The following is a 19,436-nucleotide window of genomic DNA, read 5'->3' on the forward strand; positions in this document are numbered from 1 at the left end:
CGCAATCTTCAAGAGCCATGACGCTACTCTTTATGGAAACTCTTCACAGTTGTGTTCTCTGAGTGTCACTGAGTAGACAACACTGGTTGTTGGTCGAAGGAGGATTGGAAAATGTCTGTAAAAATACCAGCATTCAATATGTACAATAGGTTGACTGGGGAGGTGATTTCCCCACAGTCAAATCCCCACACCGCAATAAGAGCTACAACACTGATATTGGTGGAAACTCTTCATAGTTGTGTTCTGTGGGTGTCCCGGAGTAGACTGATACCTCTTTTAATCTATTCACAATACATAGCTAAGGCTGAGCAGTGAAAAATATGAGTATGCCCCCAATGCAATTCTGAGGTCTAATACATCTAACAGTGCTATTTCAACTGATTTTCTAATTAATTCAGTATTTATTCTTTTTATTTATTTTTATATAACAACATTCCAACCTTGTTTAGCATTTATCTAGTCAAAATATGTCATGATTCAACCTATTTGTAACCATTAGAATCGCGTTCAATAAGGAACTTTTATTTTGAAAGTGAAACCGCAAATTCAACTATCGTGGCTGATCTGTATTGTGGCTAGCTTCACATAGGTTAGATTCTTGACGATAATAAGGTTCCAGCTCAGTCGCAGTTGAGATGGACTCGTCTATGTACCTGTATGATGTCCCCCCAGTTTTGATGGAGAAGTTTTGTAAGATAATCGACAGCGGTGATGACAGCCTCGGATGGCGCGGGCTCGGTGAGTAATGTGAACAAAGTGTTACTTTCTGTGCGCGGTTTAAAACCGAATGATTACGGGTTTACCTAAACGGAAGTGTTGTGTACACTGTGGTACAGGTTGTGTAGATTACACGTTAACGATCTCTTCTGTGATAAATAAACATTACGTTTTTTCCCCCACCGCACTATGTAACGCTGTTAGTGTATAGCAGATAGTATAATGTCACTATAACATCGGCAGACTGGGTCAGAAATGTACAGTAGCGCTGGTATTTTAGCTACAGCAACTCACATCATCACTGCTCCATAACCCCTTTTCGAGGGCATGATACTACTATGATACTACTATGCTACTTTCATTAATACCATGATACTACTATGCTACTTTCACTTATACCATGGTACTACTGTGGTACTTTCATTAATACCATGGTACTACTGGGGTACTTTCATTAATACCATGGTACTACTATGTTACTTTCATGAATAGCATGGTACTACTGTGGTACTTTCATTAATACCATGATATAGTCTGTATCATGGAAAAGTACTGTGGTTTTAGCCCTGAAGTTTGATGGTACTACCATTGTACTGTCAGTGTCCTTAACTATTACCATGGTACTGCATCATTGTTACCATGGTATAGATGTGGATCATGTTTTTAACCTGCATTTAACCTCACTCTACATTGGCTTCCGCGAGCCTGCACAGTCACTGAGTCAGTTGTCATGTTTGTAGTTTTCCTGCCAAACTGGGCTACTTTGAAAACTATGTCACGGGTAAAAGTGAGTGAGTGAGTGAGTGAGTGAAAAAACAAATCATGAGAAAACAAATAATTACTGTTTTTTTTTATTCTATTTAATTCAATATAAAACCATCTGTGTTTGTCACAGAAAGATGGGACTAGTTTCTGTGGATGTGGACAGATTTCCAGCGGTGTGCTTCGTTTGAGACAAGCAGTGACGGGCCCTCCCGTTGAGGCAAATTACATTTCAGACTGGACTTTCCAGCCTCCAATGACGGTGGATGTGCAATGGAATCTGACACCGGAGTCCCTAGTCACTACAGTTAAATGGAATCTGACACCGGAGTCCCTAGTCACTACAGTTAAATGGAATCCGACACCGGAGTCCCTAGTCGCTACAGTTAAATGGAATCTGACACCGGAGTCCCTAGTCACTACAGTTAAATGGAATCCGACACCGGAGTCCCTAGTCACTACAGTTAAATGGAATCTGACACCGGAGTCCCTAGTCACTACAGTTAAATGGAATCTGACACCGGAGTCCCTAGTCACTACTGTTAAATGGAATCTGACACCGGACTCCCTAGTCACTACAGTTAAATGGAATCTGACACCGGAGTCCCTAGTCACTACAGTTAAATGGAATCTGACACCGGACTCCCTAGTCACTACAGTTAAATGGAATCTGACACCGGAGTCCCTAGTCACTACAGTTAAATGGAATCTGACACCGGACTCCCTAGTCACTACAGTTAAATGGAATCTGACACCGGAGTCCCTAGTCACTACAGTTAAATGGAATCTGACACCGGAGTCCCTAGTCACTACAGTTAAATGGAATCTGACACCGGACTCCCTAGTCACTACAGTTAAATGGAATCCGACACCGGAGTCCCTAGTCACTACAGTTAAATGGAATCCGACACCGGAGTCCCTAGTCACTACAGTTAAATGGAATCCGACACCGGACTCCCTAGTCACTACAGTTAAATGGAATCTGACACCGGAGTCCCTAGTCACTACAGTTAAATGGAATCTGACACCGGACTCCCTAGTCACTACAGTTAAATGGAATCTGACACCGGACTCCCTAGTCACTACAGTTAAATGGAATCCGACACTGGACTCCCTAGTCACTACAGTTAAATGGAATCTGACACCGGAGTCCCTAGTCACTACAGTTAAATGGAATCCGACACCGGACTCCCTAGTCACTACAGTTAAATGGAATCTGACACCGGAGTCCCTAGTCACTACAGTTAAATGGAATCCGACACCGGAGTCCCTAGTCACTATAGTTAAATGGAATCTGACACCGGAGTCCCTAGTCACTACAGTTAAATGGAATCTGACACCGGAGTCCCTAGTCACTACAGTTAAATGGAATCCGACACCGGACTCCCTAGTCACTATAGTTAAATGGAATCTGACACCGGAGTCCCTAGTCACTACAGTTAAATGGAATCCGACACCGGAGTCCCTAGTCACTACAGTTAAATGGAATCTGACACCGGAGTCCCTAGTCACTACAGTTAAATGGAATCCGACACCGGACTCCCTAGTCACTACAGTTAAATGGAATCCGACACCGGACTCCCTAGTCACTACAGTTAAATGGAATCCGACACCGGAGTCCCTAGTCACTACAGTTAAATGGAATCTGACACCGGACTCCCTAGTCACTACAGTTAAATGGAATCCGACACCGGAGTCCCTAGTCGCTACAGTTAAATGGAATCCGACACCGGACTCCCTAGTCACTACAGGGAGAGCAGGTCTCACTGATAAGTGACTGACAGAGAGTAGGTCTCACTGATAAGTGACTGACAGAGAGCGGGTCTCACTGATAAGTGACTGACAGAGAGCGGGTCTCACTGATAAGTGACTGACAGAGAACGGGTCTCACTGATAAGTGACTGACAGAGAGTAGGTCTCACTGATAAGTGACTGACAGAGAGCGGGTCTCACTGATAAGTGACTGACAGAGAGCGGGTCTCACTGATAAGTGACTGACAGAGAGCGGGTCTCACTGATAAGTGACTGACAGAGAACGGGTCTCACTGATAAGTGACTGACAGAGAGCGGGTCTCACTGATAAGTGACTGACAGAGAGTGGGTCTCACTGATAAGTGACTGACAGAGAGCGGGTCTCACTGATAAGTGACTGACAGAGAGCGGGTCTCACTCTCTTCGATGATCTGCGTTTGACTTTGAATGTGAATTTGCTCCACCTCAGCTCAGCCAATCAGAAAACTGTCCTGACCCATCTTGGTAGGGGAGCCTTTTGCTCACTGGTCAGCCAAATGCTCAGTATAGATTATTATAACAACAGAGACATTGAGCAAAAGTCACCAGCCGTGACATTTTTAAAAAAACATTTTTTATATATATATATATATATATATATATATATATATATATATTTTGGGATCAATTTCGACCAGCCCACCCTGTTAAAAGATGGTCCGGCCCTTCTGGCATTTGCCAGAATTGCCAGACGGCCAATACGCCCACGCACTATAAGAACGTGTTCCCTGTTGTTAACGCGCTTATTTCTCTCCTTTATCGATCCCCCTTCAGCGTCGCGTATCGTGCCAAGTTGGACGGAGGTGCGACGCACCGAGAGGCTGGAGGCGATAGGCAAGAGCCCCACGCGAGAACTCATCTGGGCGTGGGCGCAACAGAACAAAACTGTTGGGGACCTTGTGAAGGTGTTGGAGGATATGTGTCACTACAGAGCTCTGCAGCTCTTTAGTCCTCAAGGTAAGGCGACTATTAATAGACCTATACCACACTGCAGTTTGTGTCCGTTTCCTATAGTAATCCACACGTTACGACTTCCAGAACTGTAGCTTGTTTTTCACTGAAGCAAATACCCTTTGGTTTCACTTCTGTAATGTCATTGTTGCGTAAACTTCCTCTATTCGTGTGCAAGCACTCAACACTGTCAACAAAACATTTAGCAATCAGACAGACTGAACATTTTCAGTGTCCTGCTACACTAATGGTTGATAATGTAGAGAAATGTTATTAGTGGTCAATAAAACAATGAAATGTTGTCCTTTCAGAAACACAGTATTCCTTCCCCAACAGTGGACCATCAAAGAGCAGCAGGGATAACCCCTCCCCTCCTCAGTTACCCACGGTAGGCTACTAGTTATGTCCTGATGTATCTATTAATCAAACCCCTCCCCTCCTCAGTTACCCACGGTAGGCTACTAGTTATGTCCTGATGTATCTATTAATCAAACCCCTCCCCTCCTCAGTTACCCACGGTAGGCTACTAGTTATGTCCTGATGTATCTATTAATCAAACCCCTCCCCTCCTCAGTCACCCACGGTAGGCTACTAGTTATGTCCTGATGTATCTATTAATCAAACCCATCCCCTCCTCAGTTACCCACGGTAGGCTACTAGTTATGTCCTGATGTATCTATTAATCAAACCCCTCCCCTCCTCAGTCACCCACGGTAGGCTACTAGTTATGTCCTGATGTATCTATTAATCAAACCCCTCCCCTCCTCAGTCACCCACGGTAGGCTACTAGTTATGTCCTGATGTATCTATTAATCAAACCCCTCCCCTCCTCAGTTACCCACGGTAGGCTACTAGTTATGTCCTGATGTATCTATTAATCAAACCCCTCCCCTCCTCAGTCACCCACGGTAGGCTACTAGTTATGTCCTGATGTATCTATTAATCAAACCCCTCCCCTCCTCAGTTACCCACGGTAGACTACTAGTTATGTCCTGATGTATCTATTAATCAAACCCCTCCCCTCCTCAGTCACCCACGGTAGGCTACTAGTTATGTCCTGATTTATCTATTCATCAAACCCCTCCCCTCCTCAGTTACCCACGGTAGCTACTAGTTATGTCCTGATGTATCTATTAATCAAACCCCTCCCCTCCTCAGTTACCCACGGTAGGCTACTAGTTATGTCCTGATGTATCTATTAATCAAACCCCTCCCCTCCTCAGTCACCCACGGTAGGCTACTAGTTATGTCCTGATGTATCTATTAATCAAACCCCTCCCCTCCTCAGTCACCCGCGGTAGGCTACTAGTTATGTCCTGATGTATCTATTAATCAAACCCCTCCCCTCCTCAGTTACCCACGGTAGGCTACTAGTTATGTCCTGATGTATCTATTAATCAAACCCCTCCCCTCCTCAGTTACCCACGGTAGGCTACTAGTTATGTAATGATATGTCTATTAATCAAACCCCTCCCCTCCTCAGTTACCCGCGGTAGGCTACTAGTTATGTCCTGATGTATCTATTAATCAAACCCCTCCCCTCCTCAGTCACCCGCGCTAGGCTACTAGTTATGTCCTGATGTATCTATTAATCAAACCCCTCCCCTCCTCAGTTACCCACGGTAGGCTACTAGTTATGTCCTGATGTATCTATTAATCAAACCCCTCCCCTCCTCAGTTACCCACGGTAGGCTACTAGTCATGTCATGATGTATCTATTAATCAAACCCCTCCCCTCCTCAGTTACCCACGGTAGGCTACTAGTTATGTCCTGATGTATCTATTAATCAAACCCCTCCCCTCCTCATTCACCCGCGGTAGGCTACTAGTTATGTCCTGATGTATCTATTAATCAAACCCCTCCCCTCCTCAGTCACCCACGGTAGGCTACTAGTTATGTCCTGATGTATCTATTAATCAAACCCCTCCCCTCCTCAGTCACCCGCGGTAGGCTACTAGTCATGTCATGATGTATCTATTAATCAAACCCCTCCCCTCCTCAGTTACCCACGGTAGGCTACTAGTTATGTCATGATATGTCTATTAATCAAACCCCTCCCCTCCTCAGTTACCCACGGTAGCTACTAGTCATGATCAACTTATAATGTTATGATCCATAACTGTTATCACCCTGTAATAACTTGTCTATGTAGACTAGTCCATGTGTCACCCTGTAATAACTTGTCTATGTAGGCTAGTCCATGTGTCGCCCTGTAATAACTGTTGTCTATGTTGGCTAGTCCATGTGCAACCCTGTAGTAAGTGTTGTCTATGTAGGCTAGTCCATGTGTCACCCTGTAATAACTGTTGTCTATGTAGGCTAGTCCATGTGTAACCCTGTAGTAACTGTTGTCTATGTAGGCTAGTCCATGTGTCACACTGTAATAACTGTTGTCTATGTAGGCTAGTCCATGTGTAACCCTGTAGTAACTGTTGTCTATGTAGGCTAGTCCATGTGTCACACTGTAATAACTGTTGTCTATGTAGGCTAGTCCATGTGTCACCCTGTAGTAACTGTTGTCTATGCAGGCTAGTCCATGTGTCACCCTGTAATTCAGGGTGACCTGTAATAACTGTTGTCTATGTAGGCTAGTCCATGTGTCACCCTGTAATAACTTGTCTATGTAGGCTAGTCCTTGTGTCACCCTGTAATAACTTGTCTATGTAGGCTAGTCCTTGTGTCACCCTGTAATAACTTGTCTATGTAGACTAGTCCTTGTGTCACCCTGTAATAACTTGTCTATGTAGACTAGTCCATGTGTCACCCTGTAATAACTGTTGTCTATGTAGGCTAGTCCATGTGTCACCCTGTAATTCAGGGTGACCTGTAATAACTGTTGTCTATGTAGGCTAGTCCATGTGTCACCCTGTAATAAGTTGTCTATGTAGGCTAGTCCTTGTGTCACCCTGTAATAACTTGTCTATGTAGACTAGTCCTTGTGTCACCCTGTAATAACTTGTCTATGTAGACTAGTCCATGTGTCACCCTGTAATAACTTGTCTATGTAGGCTAGTCCATGTGTCGCCCTGTAATAACTGTTGTCTATGTAGGCTAGTCCATGTGTCACCCTGTAGTAAGTGTTGTCTATGTAGGCTAGTCCATGTGTCACCCTGTAATAACTTGTCTATGTAGGCTAGTCCTTGTGTCACCCTGTAATAACTTGTCTATGTAGGCTAGTCCATGTGTCGCCCTGTAATAAATGTTGTCTATGTAGGCTAGTCCATGTGTCACCCTGTAATAACTGTTGTCTATGTAGGCTAGTCCATGTGTCACCCTGTAATAACTGCTGTCTACGTAAGCTAGTCCATGTGTCACCCTGTAATAACTGTTGTCTATGTAGGCTAGTCCATGTGTCACCCTGTAATAACTGTTGTCTATGTAGGCTAGTCCATGTGTCACACTGTAATAACTGTTGTCTATGTAGGCTAGTCCATGTGTCACCCTGTAATTCATCCTTAGTTACACTGTACTAACTGTTGTCTACGTAGGCTAGTCCATGTGTCACCCTGTAGTAACTGTTGTCTATGTAGGCTAGTCCATGTGTCACCCTGTAGTAACTGTTGTCTATGTAGGCTAGTCCATGTGTCACCCTGTAATTCATCCTTAGTTACACTGTACTAACTGTTGTCTACGTAGGCTAGTCCATGTGTCTCCCTGTAATTCATCCTTAGTTACACTGTACTAACTGTTGTCTACGTAGGCTAGTCCTTGTGTCACCCTGTAATAACTGTTGTCTATGTAGGCTAGTCCATGTGTCACCCTGTAATTCATCCTTAGTTACACTGTACTAACTGTTGTCTACGTAGGCTAGTCCATGTGTCACCCTGTAATTCATCCTTAGTTACACTGTACTAACTGTTGTCTGTTGTATGTTCCGTGTTGTGTGTGTTTTCGTCACCACGTCCTGTTTTCTTAGTCACCCCCACCTGCCAGCGAGTCGACCCGACCTGGTTGGAACCAGTCTAATTATCACGTGTCAAGTGAAGGTACATAACTGAAAGGCTGCTGAGCCGACAATGTGAAAAACTGCCCGTGTGCCCTTGAGCAAGGCACTTAACCCTATTTCGCCTTGTAAAACAATACATTAGACTGCACCTATCCGATGTATGTGACAATGTTAATATTCTTTTAATTTGACATTTTTTTCTACCGTTTTTCTGTCTTGTGATTTTTCTGTCCACCTTTTAATATTCCTAATGAGATACATTAGATTACTGAGTACATTAGATTACTGAGTACATTAGATTACTGAGTACATTAGATTACTGAGATACATTAGATTACTGAGTACATTAGATTACTGAGTACATTAGATTGCTGAGTACATTAGATTACTGAGTACATTAGATTACTGAGTACATTAGATTACTGAGTACATTAGATTACTGAGTACATTAGATTGCTGAGTACATTAGATTGCTGAGTACATTAGATTACTGAGTACATTAGATTACTGAGTACATTAGATTACTGAGTACATTAGATTGTTTCAGTAGGAATGGTATTCATCGTGCTATGTTGGTACTACTATCACACGTTCTTATGTCAAAACATCACACCTCTGGTCCACAACAGACTGATGTGTTCAGATGGTCCCTAGTTACAACAGACTGATGTGTTGAGATGGTCCCTAGTTACAACAGACGGTTGTGTTGAGATGGTCCCTAGTTACAACAGACCCATAAATAATATTGAGGGCATTATCCTATGAAACATCCTATGAGAGTAAGCTTCTGAGAGGTATTCAATTCCCTATTTCACTTCTCTTTTTATTTTGTGGTTTCATTGACGACCGGTTTCATAGGGTGCAACCCAAATGGGCACCCTATATTCCCTAAATAGTGCCCATGGGTCAAAAGTAGTCCACTACGTAGGGAATAGGGTGCTGTTTGGGATGCAGCCATACGACTCATTGTGTGTCAAAGTACTAGTGAGAATGCTGAGGTTGTTCCTCGTTACTCTGCGTATGTTCTAAATATTCTCACCTTGTAGAAACCACAGGCGTAGTGTTTTCACTCTGTTGCTAGGTAGAAACCACAGGCGTAGTGTTTTCACTCTGTTGCTCAGTAGAAACCACAGGCTTAGTGTTTTCACTCTGTTGCTCAGTAGAAACCACAGGCGTAGTGTTTTCACTCTGTTGCTCAGTAGAAACCACAGGCTTAGTGTTTTCACTCTGTTGCTCAGTAGAAACCACAGGCTTAGTGTTTTCACTCTGTTGCTCAGTAGAAACCACAGGCGTAGTGTTTTCACTCTGTTGCTAGGTAGAAACCACAGGCGTAGTGTTTCCACTCTGTTGCTCAGTATAAACCACAGGCGTAGTGTTTTCACTCTGTTGCTCAGTAGAAACCACAGGCTCAGTGTTTTCACTCTGTTGCTCAGTAGAAACCACAGGCTCAGTGTTTTCACTCTGTTGCTCAGTAGAAACCACAGGCGTAGTGTTTTCACTCTGTTGCTCAGTAGAAACCACAGGCGTAGTGTTTTCACTCTGTTGCTCAGTAGAAACCACAGGCGTAGTGTTTTCACTCTGTTGCTCAGTAGAAACCACAGGCGTAGTGTTTTCACTCTGTTGCTCAGTAGAAACCACAGGCTTAGTGTTTTCACTCTGTTGCTCAGTAGAAACCACAGGCTTAGTGTTTTCACTCTGTTGCTCAGTAGAAACCACAGGCTTAGTGTTTTCACTCTGTTGCTCAGTAGAAACCACAGGCTTAGTGTTTTCACTCTGTTGCTAGGTAGAAACCACAGGCTTAGTGTTTTCACTCTGTTGCTCAGTAGAAACCACAGGCTTAGTGTTTTCACTCTGTTGCTCAGTAGAAACCACAGGCTTAGTGTTTTCACTCTGTTGCTCAGTAGAAACCACAGGCGTAGTGTTTTCACTCTGTTGCTAGGTAGAAACCACAGGCGTAGTGTTTCCACTCTGTTGCTCAGTATAAACCACAGGCGTAGTGTTTTCACTCTGTTGCTCAGTATAAACCACAGGCGTAGTGTTTTCACTCTGTTGCTCAGTAGAAACCACAGGCTTAGTGTTTTCACTCTGTTGCTCAGTAGAAACCACAGGCGTAGTGTTTTCACTCTGTTGCTCAGTAGAAACCACAGGCTTAGTGTTTTCACTCTGTTGCTAGGTAGAAACCACAGGCGTAGTGTTTTCACTCTGTTGCTCAGTAGAAACCACAGGCTTAGTGTTTTCACTTTGTTGCTAGGTAGAAACCACAGGCTTGTGATCACCTACTCAGACGTCATAGAGGGAACTAGACATTTTCACCAGGACATGAAGATCTCTGAGGGCAGCTTCTCTGCTGTCTACAGAGTGGTGAAGGGAAATGAAACCTTCGCTGTCAAGCTCTTCAAGCAGGTACTGACACTCCTACTCCATACAGTACTCCATTTATAAAAGTCATCTTTTCAAAATGACCCTGGCTTGATGGAGATTAAATATAATACAGGTCATTATTCAACTAGAGAGACATTTATTTGGTCATGTGCTTCAAAAGGACTGGGGACATACGCAACACAGTTCAAGTGTTTGTTGGTCTTCTTCGTTGGTCTGTACAGGTGCAGAAAGCCTCATGGAGGAAGTTGTGGGATCTATTCAGGAGAGAGATGGAAGTTCATCATCTGTATGTCTAACTACTCCATTAATCCTCCATTTTAGATGGTTTCTGTATGTCTAACTACTCCATTAATCCTCCATTTTAGATGGTTTCTGTATGTCTAACTACTCCATTAATCCTACATTTTAGACGGTTTCTGTACGTCTAACTACTCCATTAATCCTCCATTTTAGATGGTTTCTGTATGTCTAACTACTCCAGTAACCCTCCATTTTAGATGGTTTCTGTATGTCTACCTACTCCATTAATCCTCCATTTTAGATGGTTTCTGTATGTCTAACTACTCCAGTAATCCTCAATTTTAGATGGTTTCTGTATGTCTAACTACTCCATTAATCCTCCATTTTAGATGGTTTCTGTATGTCTACCTACTCCATTAATCCTCCATTTTAGATGGTTTCTGTATGTCTACCTACTCCAGTAATCCTCCATTTAAGATGGCTTCTGTATGTCTAACTACTCCATTAATCCTCCATTTTAGATGGTTTCTGTATGTCTAACTACTCCATTAATCCTCCATTTTAGATGGTTTCTGTATGTCTAACTACTCCAGTAATCCTCCATTTTAGATGGTTTCTGTATGTCTAACTACTCCATTAATCCTCCATTTTAGATGGTTTCTGTATGTCTAACTACTCCATTAATCCTCCATTTTAGATGGTTTCTGTATGTCTAACTACTCCATTAATCCTCCATTTGAGATGGTTTCTGTATGTCTACCTACTCCATTAATCCTCCATTTTAGATGGTTTCTGTATGTCTAACTACTCCATTAATCCTCCATTTTAGATGGTTTCTGTATGTCTACCTACTCCATTAATCCTCCATTTTAGATGGTTTCTCTATGTCTACCTACTCCATTAATCCTCCATTTTAGATGGTTTCTGTATGTCTAACTACTCCATTAATCCTCCATTTTAGATGGTTTCTGTATGTCTAACTACTCCATTAATCCTCCATTTTAGATGGTTTCTCTATGTCTACCTACTCCATTAATCCTCCATTTTAGATGGTTTCTGTATGTCTAACTACTCCAGTAATCCTCCATTTTAGATGGTTTCTCTATGTCTACCTACTCCATTAATCCTCCATTTTAGATGGTTTCTGTATGTCTACCTACTCCATTAATAAAGGTAAATATCTGCCTGTTACTAATCATCAAATCTGCCTGTTTATCTTTCAGCTACCAGCATCCTAACATCTTAGAGCTGTTGGGTTGTTACTCTGATGGGGATCGTTACTGGCTGGTATACCCTTACCTTCCCAACGGATCTCTGTTCCACAGACTGCATGACCAGGTGAGATATTCTATTCTATACCCCTTACCTTCCCAACGGATCACTGTTCCACAGTCTGCATGACCAGGTGAGATATTCTATTCTATACCCCTTACCTTCCCAACGGATCTCTGTTCCACAGACTGCATGACCAGGTGAGATATTCTATTCTCTACCCCTTACCTTCCCAACGGATCACTGTTCCACAGACTGCATGACCAGGTGAGATATTCTATTCTATACCCCTTACCTTCCCAACGGATCTCTGTTCCACAGACTGCATGACCAGGTGAGATCTACCTCTTCAGTTGAGACACCACTATGCACAAGCTCACACATTTTCTTCAACAAATACACCTATTCTAGTTGTAGGTTGTGTTACCTATTCTAGTTGTAGGTTGTGCTACCTATTCTAGTTGTAGGTTGTGTTGCCTATTCTAGTTGTAGGTTGTGTTACCTATTCTAGTTGTAGGTTGTGTTACCTATTCTAGTTGTAGGTTGTGTTACCTATTCTAGTTGTAGGTTGTGTTACTGTAAAGGCAAATTTCCGTCCTCCGATGGACAATAATCTTCCATTTAATTCTACTAAACTACTATTCTATTCTATTTCAATGCCGAACATATCAGCGTATCTGTCTCTGCGGTGGACAGACTGTATAGTAGTAGGTGTATTGGTGTTTAAATGCTAACAGGTTTCCCTTCCTGCATCTCTCTGTAGAACGCAGTGCCTCCTCTCTCATGGCAGGAGCGCCTGGACATCATCAAGGGGACGGCTAAGGCTGTACATCACCTACACATGGCCCAGCCCTGCACTGTGGTCTGTGGTAACATCACAAGGTACCGGCTCAAACCTGTAGTCTATAACATCACAAGGTACCGGCTCAAACCTCTAGTCTATAACATCACAAGGTACAGGCTCAAACCCCTAGTCTATAACATCACAAGGTACCGGCTCAAACCCCTAGTCTATAACATCACAAGGTACCGGCTCAAACCCCTAGTCTATAACATCACAAGGTAGCGGCTCAAACCTCTAGTCTATAACATCACAAGGTACTGGCTCAAACCCCTAGTCTATAACATCACAAGGTACCGGCTCAAACCTCTAGTCTATAACATCACAAGGTACCGGCTCAAACCCCTAGTCTATAACATCACAAGGTACCGGCTCAAACCTCTAGTCTATAACATCACAAGGTACCGGCTCAAACCTCTAGTCTATAACATCACAAGGTACCGGCTCAAACCTCTAGTCTATAACATCACAAGGTACCGGCTCAAACCCCTAGTCTATAACATCACAAGGTACCAGCTCAAACCTCTAGTCTATAACATCACAAGGTACCGGCTCAAACCCCTAGTCTATAACATCACAAGGTACCGGCTCAAACCTCTAGTCTATAACATCACAAGGTACCGGCTCAAACCCCTAGTCTATAACATCACAAGGTACCGGCTCAAACCCCTAGTCTATAACATCACAAGGTACCGGCTCAAACCCCTAGTCTATAACATCACAAGGTAGCGGCTCAAACCTCTAGTCTATAACATCACAAGGTACCGGCTCAAACCTCTAGTCTATAACATCACAAGGTACCGGCTCAAACCCCTAGTCTATAACATCACAAGGTACCGGCTCAAACCTCTAGTCTATAACATCACAAGGTACCGACTCAAACCCCTAGTCTATAACATCACAAGGTACCGGCTCAAACCTCTAGTCTAGTCTAGGCAGGGTAGCCTAGTGGTTAGAGCGTTGGACTAGTAACCGGAAGGTTGCGAGTTCAAACCCCCGAGCTGACAAGGTACAAATCTGTCGTTCTGCCCCTGAACAGGCAGTTAACCCACTGTTCCCAGGCCGTCATTGAAAATAAGAATTTGTTCTTAACTGACTTGCCTGGTTAAATAAAGGTAAAATAAAAAATAAAATAAAAATATAACATCACAAGGTACCGGCTCAAACCCCTAGTCTATAACATCACAAGGTACCGGCTCAAACCTCTAGTCTATAACATCACAAGGTACCGGCTCAAACCTCTAGTCTATAACATCACAAGGTACCGGCTCAAACCCCTGGTCTATAACATCACAAAGTACCGGCTCAAACCTCTAGTCTATAACATCACAAGGTACCGGCTCAAACCTCTAGTCTATAACATCACAAGGTACCGGCTCAAACCCCTAGTCTATAACATCACAAGGTACCGGCTCAAACCCCTAGTCTAGTCACTCACCTCACCCCCTTTCACCCCCTAGCCTAGTGGTTAGTGGCAGGAGAGCCTTGTGGTTAGTGCATTGGACTAGTAACCGGAAGGTTGCAAGATCAAATCCCTGAGCTAACAAGGTAAAAAAATCTGTCGTTCTGCCCCTGAACAAGGCAGTTAACCCACTGTTCCTAGACCAGTTAACCCACTGTTCCTAGACCAGTTAACCCACTGTTCCTAGACCAGTTAACCCACTGTTCCTAGACCAGTTAACCCACTGTTCCTAGGCCGTCATAGTAAATAAGAATTTGTTCTTCACTGACTCCCTGTCACACCTGAGTTCCAAAGCGTATTCTCTCTGTGTAGTTCTAACATCCTGCTGGACGAGCGGCTGCAGCCCAAGCTGTCTGATTTTGGGACGGCCCGTCTCAGACCCCACTCCGTCAGTCAGAGCTGCACCGTTACCTTGGATACGACCTTCGGAACCCTGGGCTACCTGCCGGAGGAATACATACGAGACGGAAAGCTGTCCGTCAGTCTGGACGTGTTCAGCTTGGGAGTGGTGAGTTAGGGAGCGCGTGACACAACAATCCTCTTTCAACAGACGTGTTCAGCTTGGGAGTGGTGAGTTAGGGAGCGCGTGACACAACAATCCTCTTTCAACAGACGTGGTCTTTGTCAGCTACTTGCGACTAATACTAGATAAACTGATCTGAATGCCAGAACATAGCTGTTTGGGAATGGCTTGGATGTCCATGACCAGAACCTGTTAATACGAAGCTATTTGTTCTTTAGGTTATAATGGAAATTATAACGGGACGGAAAGCTAGAGAGGAGACTCCTAAACACACCCTGCTGGTAAGACTAGAATGACATTTTGTTACTTACGGAAATTGCACATTGTATTGAAATGCTTGCTAAACACATGAAATAATGCTGTGTTGCTGGATACATGTGCTCTGGTTCATCCTCCCTGCCTCCCGTCCAGAGAAACGTCCTACGTGGAGAGGTGGAGGACACTGGCAGTGTAGACTCCTGTCTTCAGTATCTGGACCCGAGAGCTGGTCTTTGTCCCCACTCTATGTCCTTTACCTTGTTGCGTCTAGCCCTGGACTGCACCTCTACACGACCACGCAACAGACCCACCATGGAGAATGTGAGTCGACTCAATACAGTTCAATGCAATCCAGTTCAATTCACTTCATTTCAATTCTACTTTACTGAGTTGGGTAAATGTGAGAATAGGGACATGAACCTGACTTTTAGAGTCAAGGTTCAAGGTAGGACTGTTTGGTCGAAGATAGTTTAGGTAGAGTTTGAGCTAGTCGAAGATAGTTTAGGTAGAGTTTGAGCTAGTCGAAGATAGTTTAGGTTGAGTTTGAGCTAGTCGAAGATAGTTTAGGTAGAGTTTGAGCTAGTCGAAGATAGTTTAGGTAGAGTTATAGACTAACTACCTATAGACTGTAACTACCTATAGACTAACTACCTATAGACTGTACCACCCTGCATCCCACCCTGCATACCACCCAGCATACCACCCTGCATACCACCCTGCAAATCACCCTGCATACCACCCTGCATACCACCCTGCATACCACCCAGCATACCACCCTGCATACCACCCATTATATCACCCTACATACCACCCTGCATACCACCCTGTATACCACCCTGCATACCACCCAGTATACCACCCTGCATACCACCCTGCATACCAACCTGCATACCAACCTGCATACCACCCTGCATACCACCCTGCATACCACCCTGCATACCACCCTGCATACCACCCAGCATATCACCCTGCATACCACCCTGCATACCACCCAGCATACCACCCAGCATATCACCCTACATACCACCCTGCATACCACCCTGCATACCACCCTGCATACCACCCTGCATACCACCCTGCATACCACCCTGCATACCACCCTGCACACCACCCAGCATATCACCCTGCATGTCACCCTGCATACCACCCAGCATATCACCCTGCATACCACCCTGCATAGCACCCAGCATACCACCCTGCATACCACTGCTGGCTTGCTTCTGAAGCTAAGCAGGGTTGGTCCTGGTCAGTCCCTGCATGGGAGACCAGATGCTGCTGGAAGTGGTGTTGGAGGGCCAGTAAGAGGCACTCTTTCCTCTGGTCTAAAAAAATATCCCAATGCCCCAGGGCGGTGATTGGGGACACTGCCCTGTGTAGGGTGCTGTCTTTCGGATGGGACATTAAAGGTGTCCTGACTCTCTGAGGTCAGTAAAGATCACATGGCACATGGCTCCTCTCCCCTGTAACTATAACCCCAGGTTGTTGCTGTACATGAGAATGTGTTCTCAGTCAACCTACCTGGTAAAATAAATTAATAGCTATGCAATTACCAAATTATTATGTAACAAAATGCTAATACAAGGTAATTACAGTTGTTTTACTCCAGCACAAGAACAGTTTAATGCTCAACGTTACTTAGAATGCTAACAGTAACAAAATATGGCTATTAAGTGTCGAAAGCAAGCGAAATATACCAAAACTGCCTTCTCGAATCAACCACAGCCAAGGTAGGTGGAAAGTAATGTTTGTTTATATTCTGAGTAAAGTATCCCTTTAAAGATGGTGTAGTGTGTGTTTCAAACAAGAACACTTCCGAAATGTAGTCACTTCCTGAGATCTGTATTCAAATAGTTATTTTAAAGTAGTCATTTTTTGAGGATCTGTTTTCAAGTAGTTGTAGTCACCTCCAAAGTAACTCTTTGTTTCCCTGAAAGCATCGTTAGAACTAGAGTTCTCTTAGGTCTGGACTGAATACTGTAGCTAGGTGAATACCGTAGCTAGGTGAATACTGTAGCTAGGTGAATACCGTAGCTAGGTGAATACCGTAGCTAGGTGAATACCGTAGCTAGGTGAATACCGTAGCTAGGTGAATACCGTAGCTAGGTGAATACTGTAGCTAGGTGAATACCGTAGCTAGGTGAATACTGTAGCTAGGTGAATACCGTAGCTAGGTGAATACCGTAGCTAGGTGAATACCGTAGCTAGGTGAATATTGTAGCTAGGTGAATACCATAGCTAGGTGAATACCGTAGCTAGGTGAATACTGTAGCTAGGTGAATACTGTAGCTACGTGAATACTGAAGCTAGGTGAATACTGTAGCTAGGTGAATACTGTAGCTAGGTGAATACTGTAGCTAGGTGAATACCGTAGCTAGGTGAATACCATAGCTAGGTGAATACCGTAGCTAGGTGAATACTGTAGCTAGGTGAATACTGAAGCTAGGTGAATACTGTAGCTAGGTGAATACTGTAGCTAGGTGAATACCGTAGCTAGGTGAATACTGTAGCTAGGTGAATACTGTAGCTAGGTGAATATCGTAGCTTGGTGAATACTGTAGCTATGTGAATACCATAGCTAGGTGAATACCGTAGCTAGGTGAATACTGTAGCTTGGTGAATACTGTAGCTAGGTGAATACTGTAGCTAGGTGAATATCGTAGCTTGGTGAATACTGTAGCTAGGTGAATACTGTAGCTAGGTGAATACTGTAGCTAGGTGAATACTGTAGCTAGGTGAATACTGTAGCTAGGTGAATATTGTAGCTAGGTGAATACTGTAGCTAGGTGAATATCGTAGCTTGGTGAATACTGTAGCTAGGTGAATACTGTAGCTAGGTGAATACTGTAGCTAGGTGAATACTGTAGCTAGGTGAATATTGTAGCTAGGTGAATACCGTAGCTAGGTGAATACTGTAGCTAGGTGAATACTGTAGCTAGGTGAATACTGTAGCTAGGTGAGGGGCTGACTAGACAAATGAGAACTGAAGTCATTTACAGCCTCTCGACATTTGTGGACTTAGTAAATATTGACTTTATGAGTCATACTCGATTACTGCTTTTATTTACAGGTAAATCATTGATAGCACATTGTCTTTTACAGTAATGAAATGGGTGATCTCCCCCAACCTACCTGTTCCAGGTGTTACAGGTATTGAGCCAGCTGCTTCCCCTGCCGTGCCCACCTGAAGACCAGCCCCACACGCTGACCGACGAGGCCCCAGCTCCCCCTGCCTCTCCTGCCCAGATGGGACAGGGCCCCAGCTCCAACCCCAGCCCCAGTGTGCCTGTGGAGGATGATGAGCTGCACAGTTATCCTGTTGAGAACCCACAGCCAGCTCCAGCTCAGGGAGGGCCCTGTGAGTGTAGCCAGTCAGAGGTCACCTATCTGGGCAGTGGGGAGCGGAGCAGCCACCTGTCACAGGAGGGGGCTGGGAAAAGAGCAGGGCTAGGGGCTGATGAGGCTGACCAGAGCCTACAGACCAATGGAGAGCCAGTGGATCTTTACGGTAGCTGGCCAGTCCAATGTAGCTGTTCAGCTGAGGTGAATGGACTGGGCTGTGAAGACTGTAGAGCCAATGGGTTTACTCCCTGCCCCTCAGACCTCCCTCAAGGCAAGTATTATGTTTGGGACCAGGAGTTATACCTCACCACCTTACCTAACCAGGTTTAAGCCCAAGGCCCTACCTATAGACTAACTACCTATAGACTATAACTACCTATAGACTATAACTACCTATAGACTATAACTACCTATAGACTGTAACTACCTATAGACTATAACTACCTATAGACTATAACTCCCTATAGACTATAACTCCCTATAGACTAACTACCTATAGACTAACTACCTATAGACTAACTACCTATAGACTGTAACTACCTATAGACTGTAACTACCTATAGACTGTAACTACCTATAGACTAACTACCTATAGACTAACTCCCTATAGACTGTAACGAGGACCTGGAGTTTATCCAGGTCTGGTCAAAGGATCAAGTAAAAACACTGTTTTAGCTTTAGAACCTGGTTGTATAAAAATTAAGATTTCAGAGATCATTTCTTCTTTACACAGCAGCCAATGTTGAGTCAGAGTCACATACTGGTTTAATTCAAATTGTTCTGTCTATTTTTCAGGTGACCTCAGCTTCTCTTCCCTCAGTATAGTGGACAACCCTGCCAAGCAGAGAATGATGAATAAGATTGATCTGTACAACAGAGGCCTCCTCAGAACAGAGGAACTCCTCTCTGTCTCCATGACCACCCAGGAGTGACAAAGCTACAGAGGAACAA

At 44.0% G+C, this 19,436-nt stretch overlaps 1 protein-coding gene across 1 annotated transcript; it reads left to right on the forward strand.

Moving 5' to 3' along the window:
• Positions 1–635: 635 nt before the first annotated feature.
• Positions 636–18,352, forward strand: irak3 (interleukin-1 receptor-associated kinase 3; the record flags this gene model as incomplete). The annotated part of the gene is given in 12 exon segments (NM_001281404.1): positions 636–738; positions 4,045–4,227; positions 8,105–8,144; positions 8,147–8,208; positions 10,420–10,571; positions 10,772–10,836; positions 12,014–12,128; positions 12,826–12,944; positions 14,678–14,873; positions 15,107–15,169; positions 15,300–15,467; positions 18,285–18,352. Coding segments are annotated over 12 exon segments (1,334 nt in total), but the record flags the coding sequence as incomplete, so codon positions are not given.
• Positions 18,353–19,436: the final 1,084 nt, after the last annotated feature.

The sequence above is a fragment of the Oncorhynchus mykiss genome, chromosome 15, assembly GCF_057628025.1.
Source record: "Oncorhynchus mykiss isolate SJ-2025 chromosome 15, ASM5762802v1, whole genome shotgun sequence".
Lineage (NCBI taxonomy): Eukaryota > Metazoa > Chordata > Actinopteri > Salmoniformes > Salmonidae > Oncorhynchus > Oncorhynchus mykiss.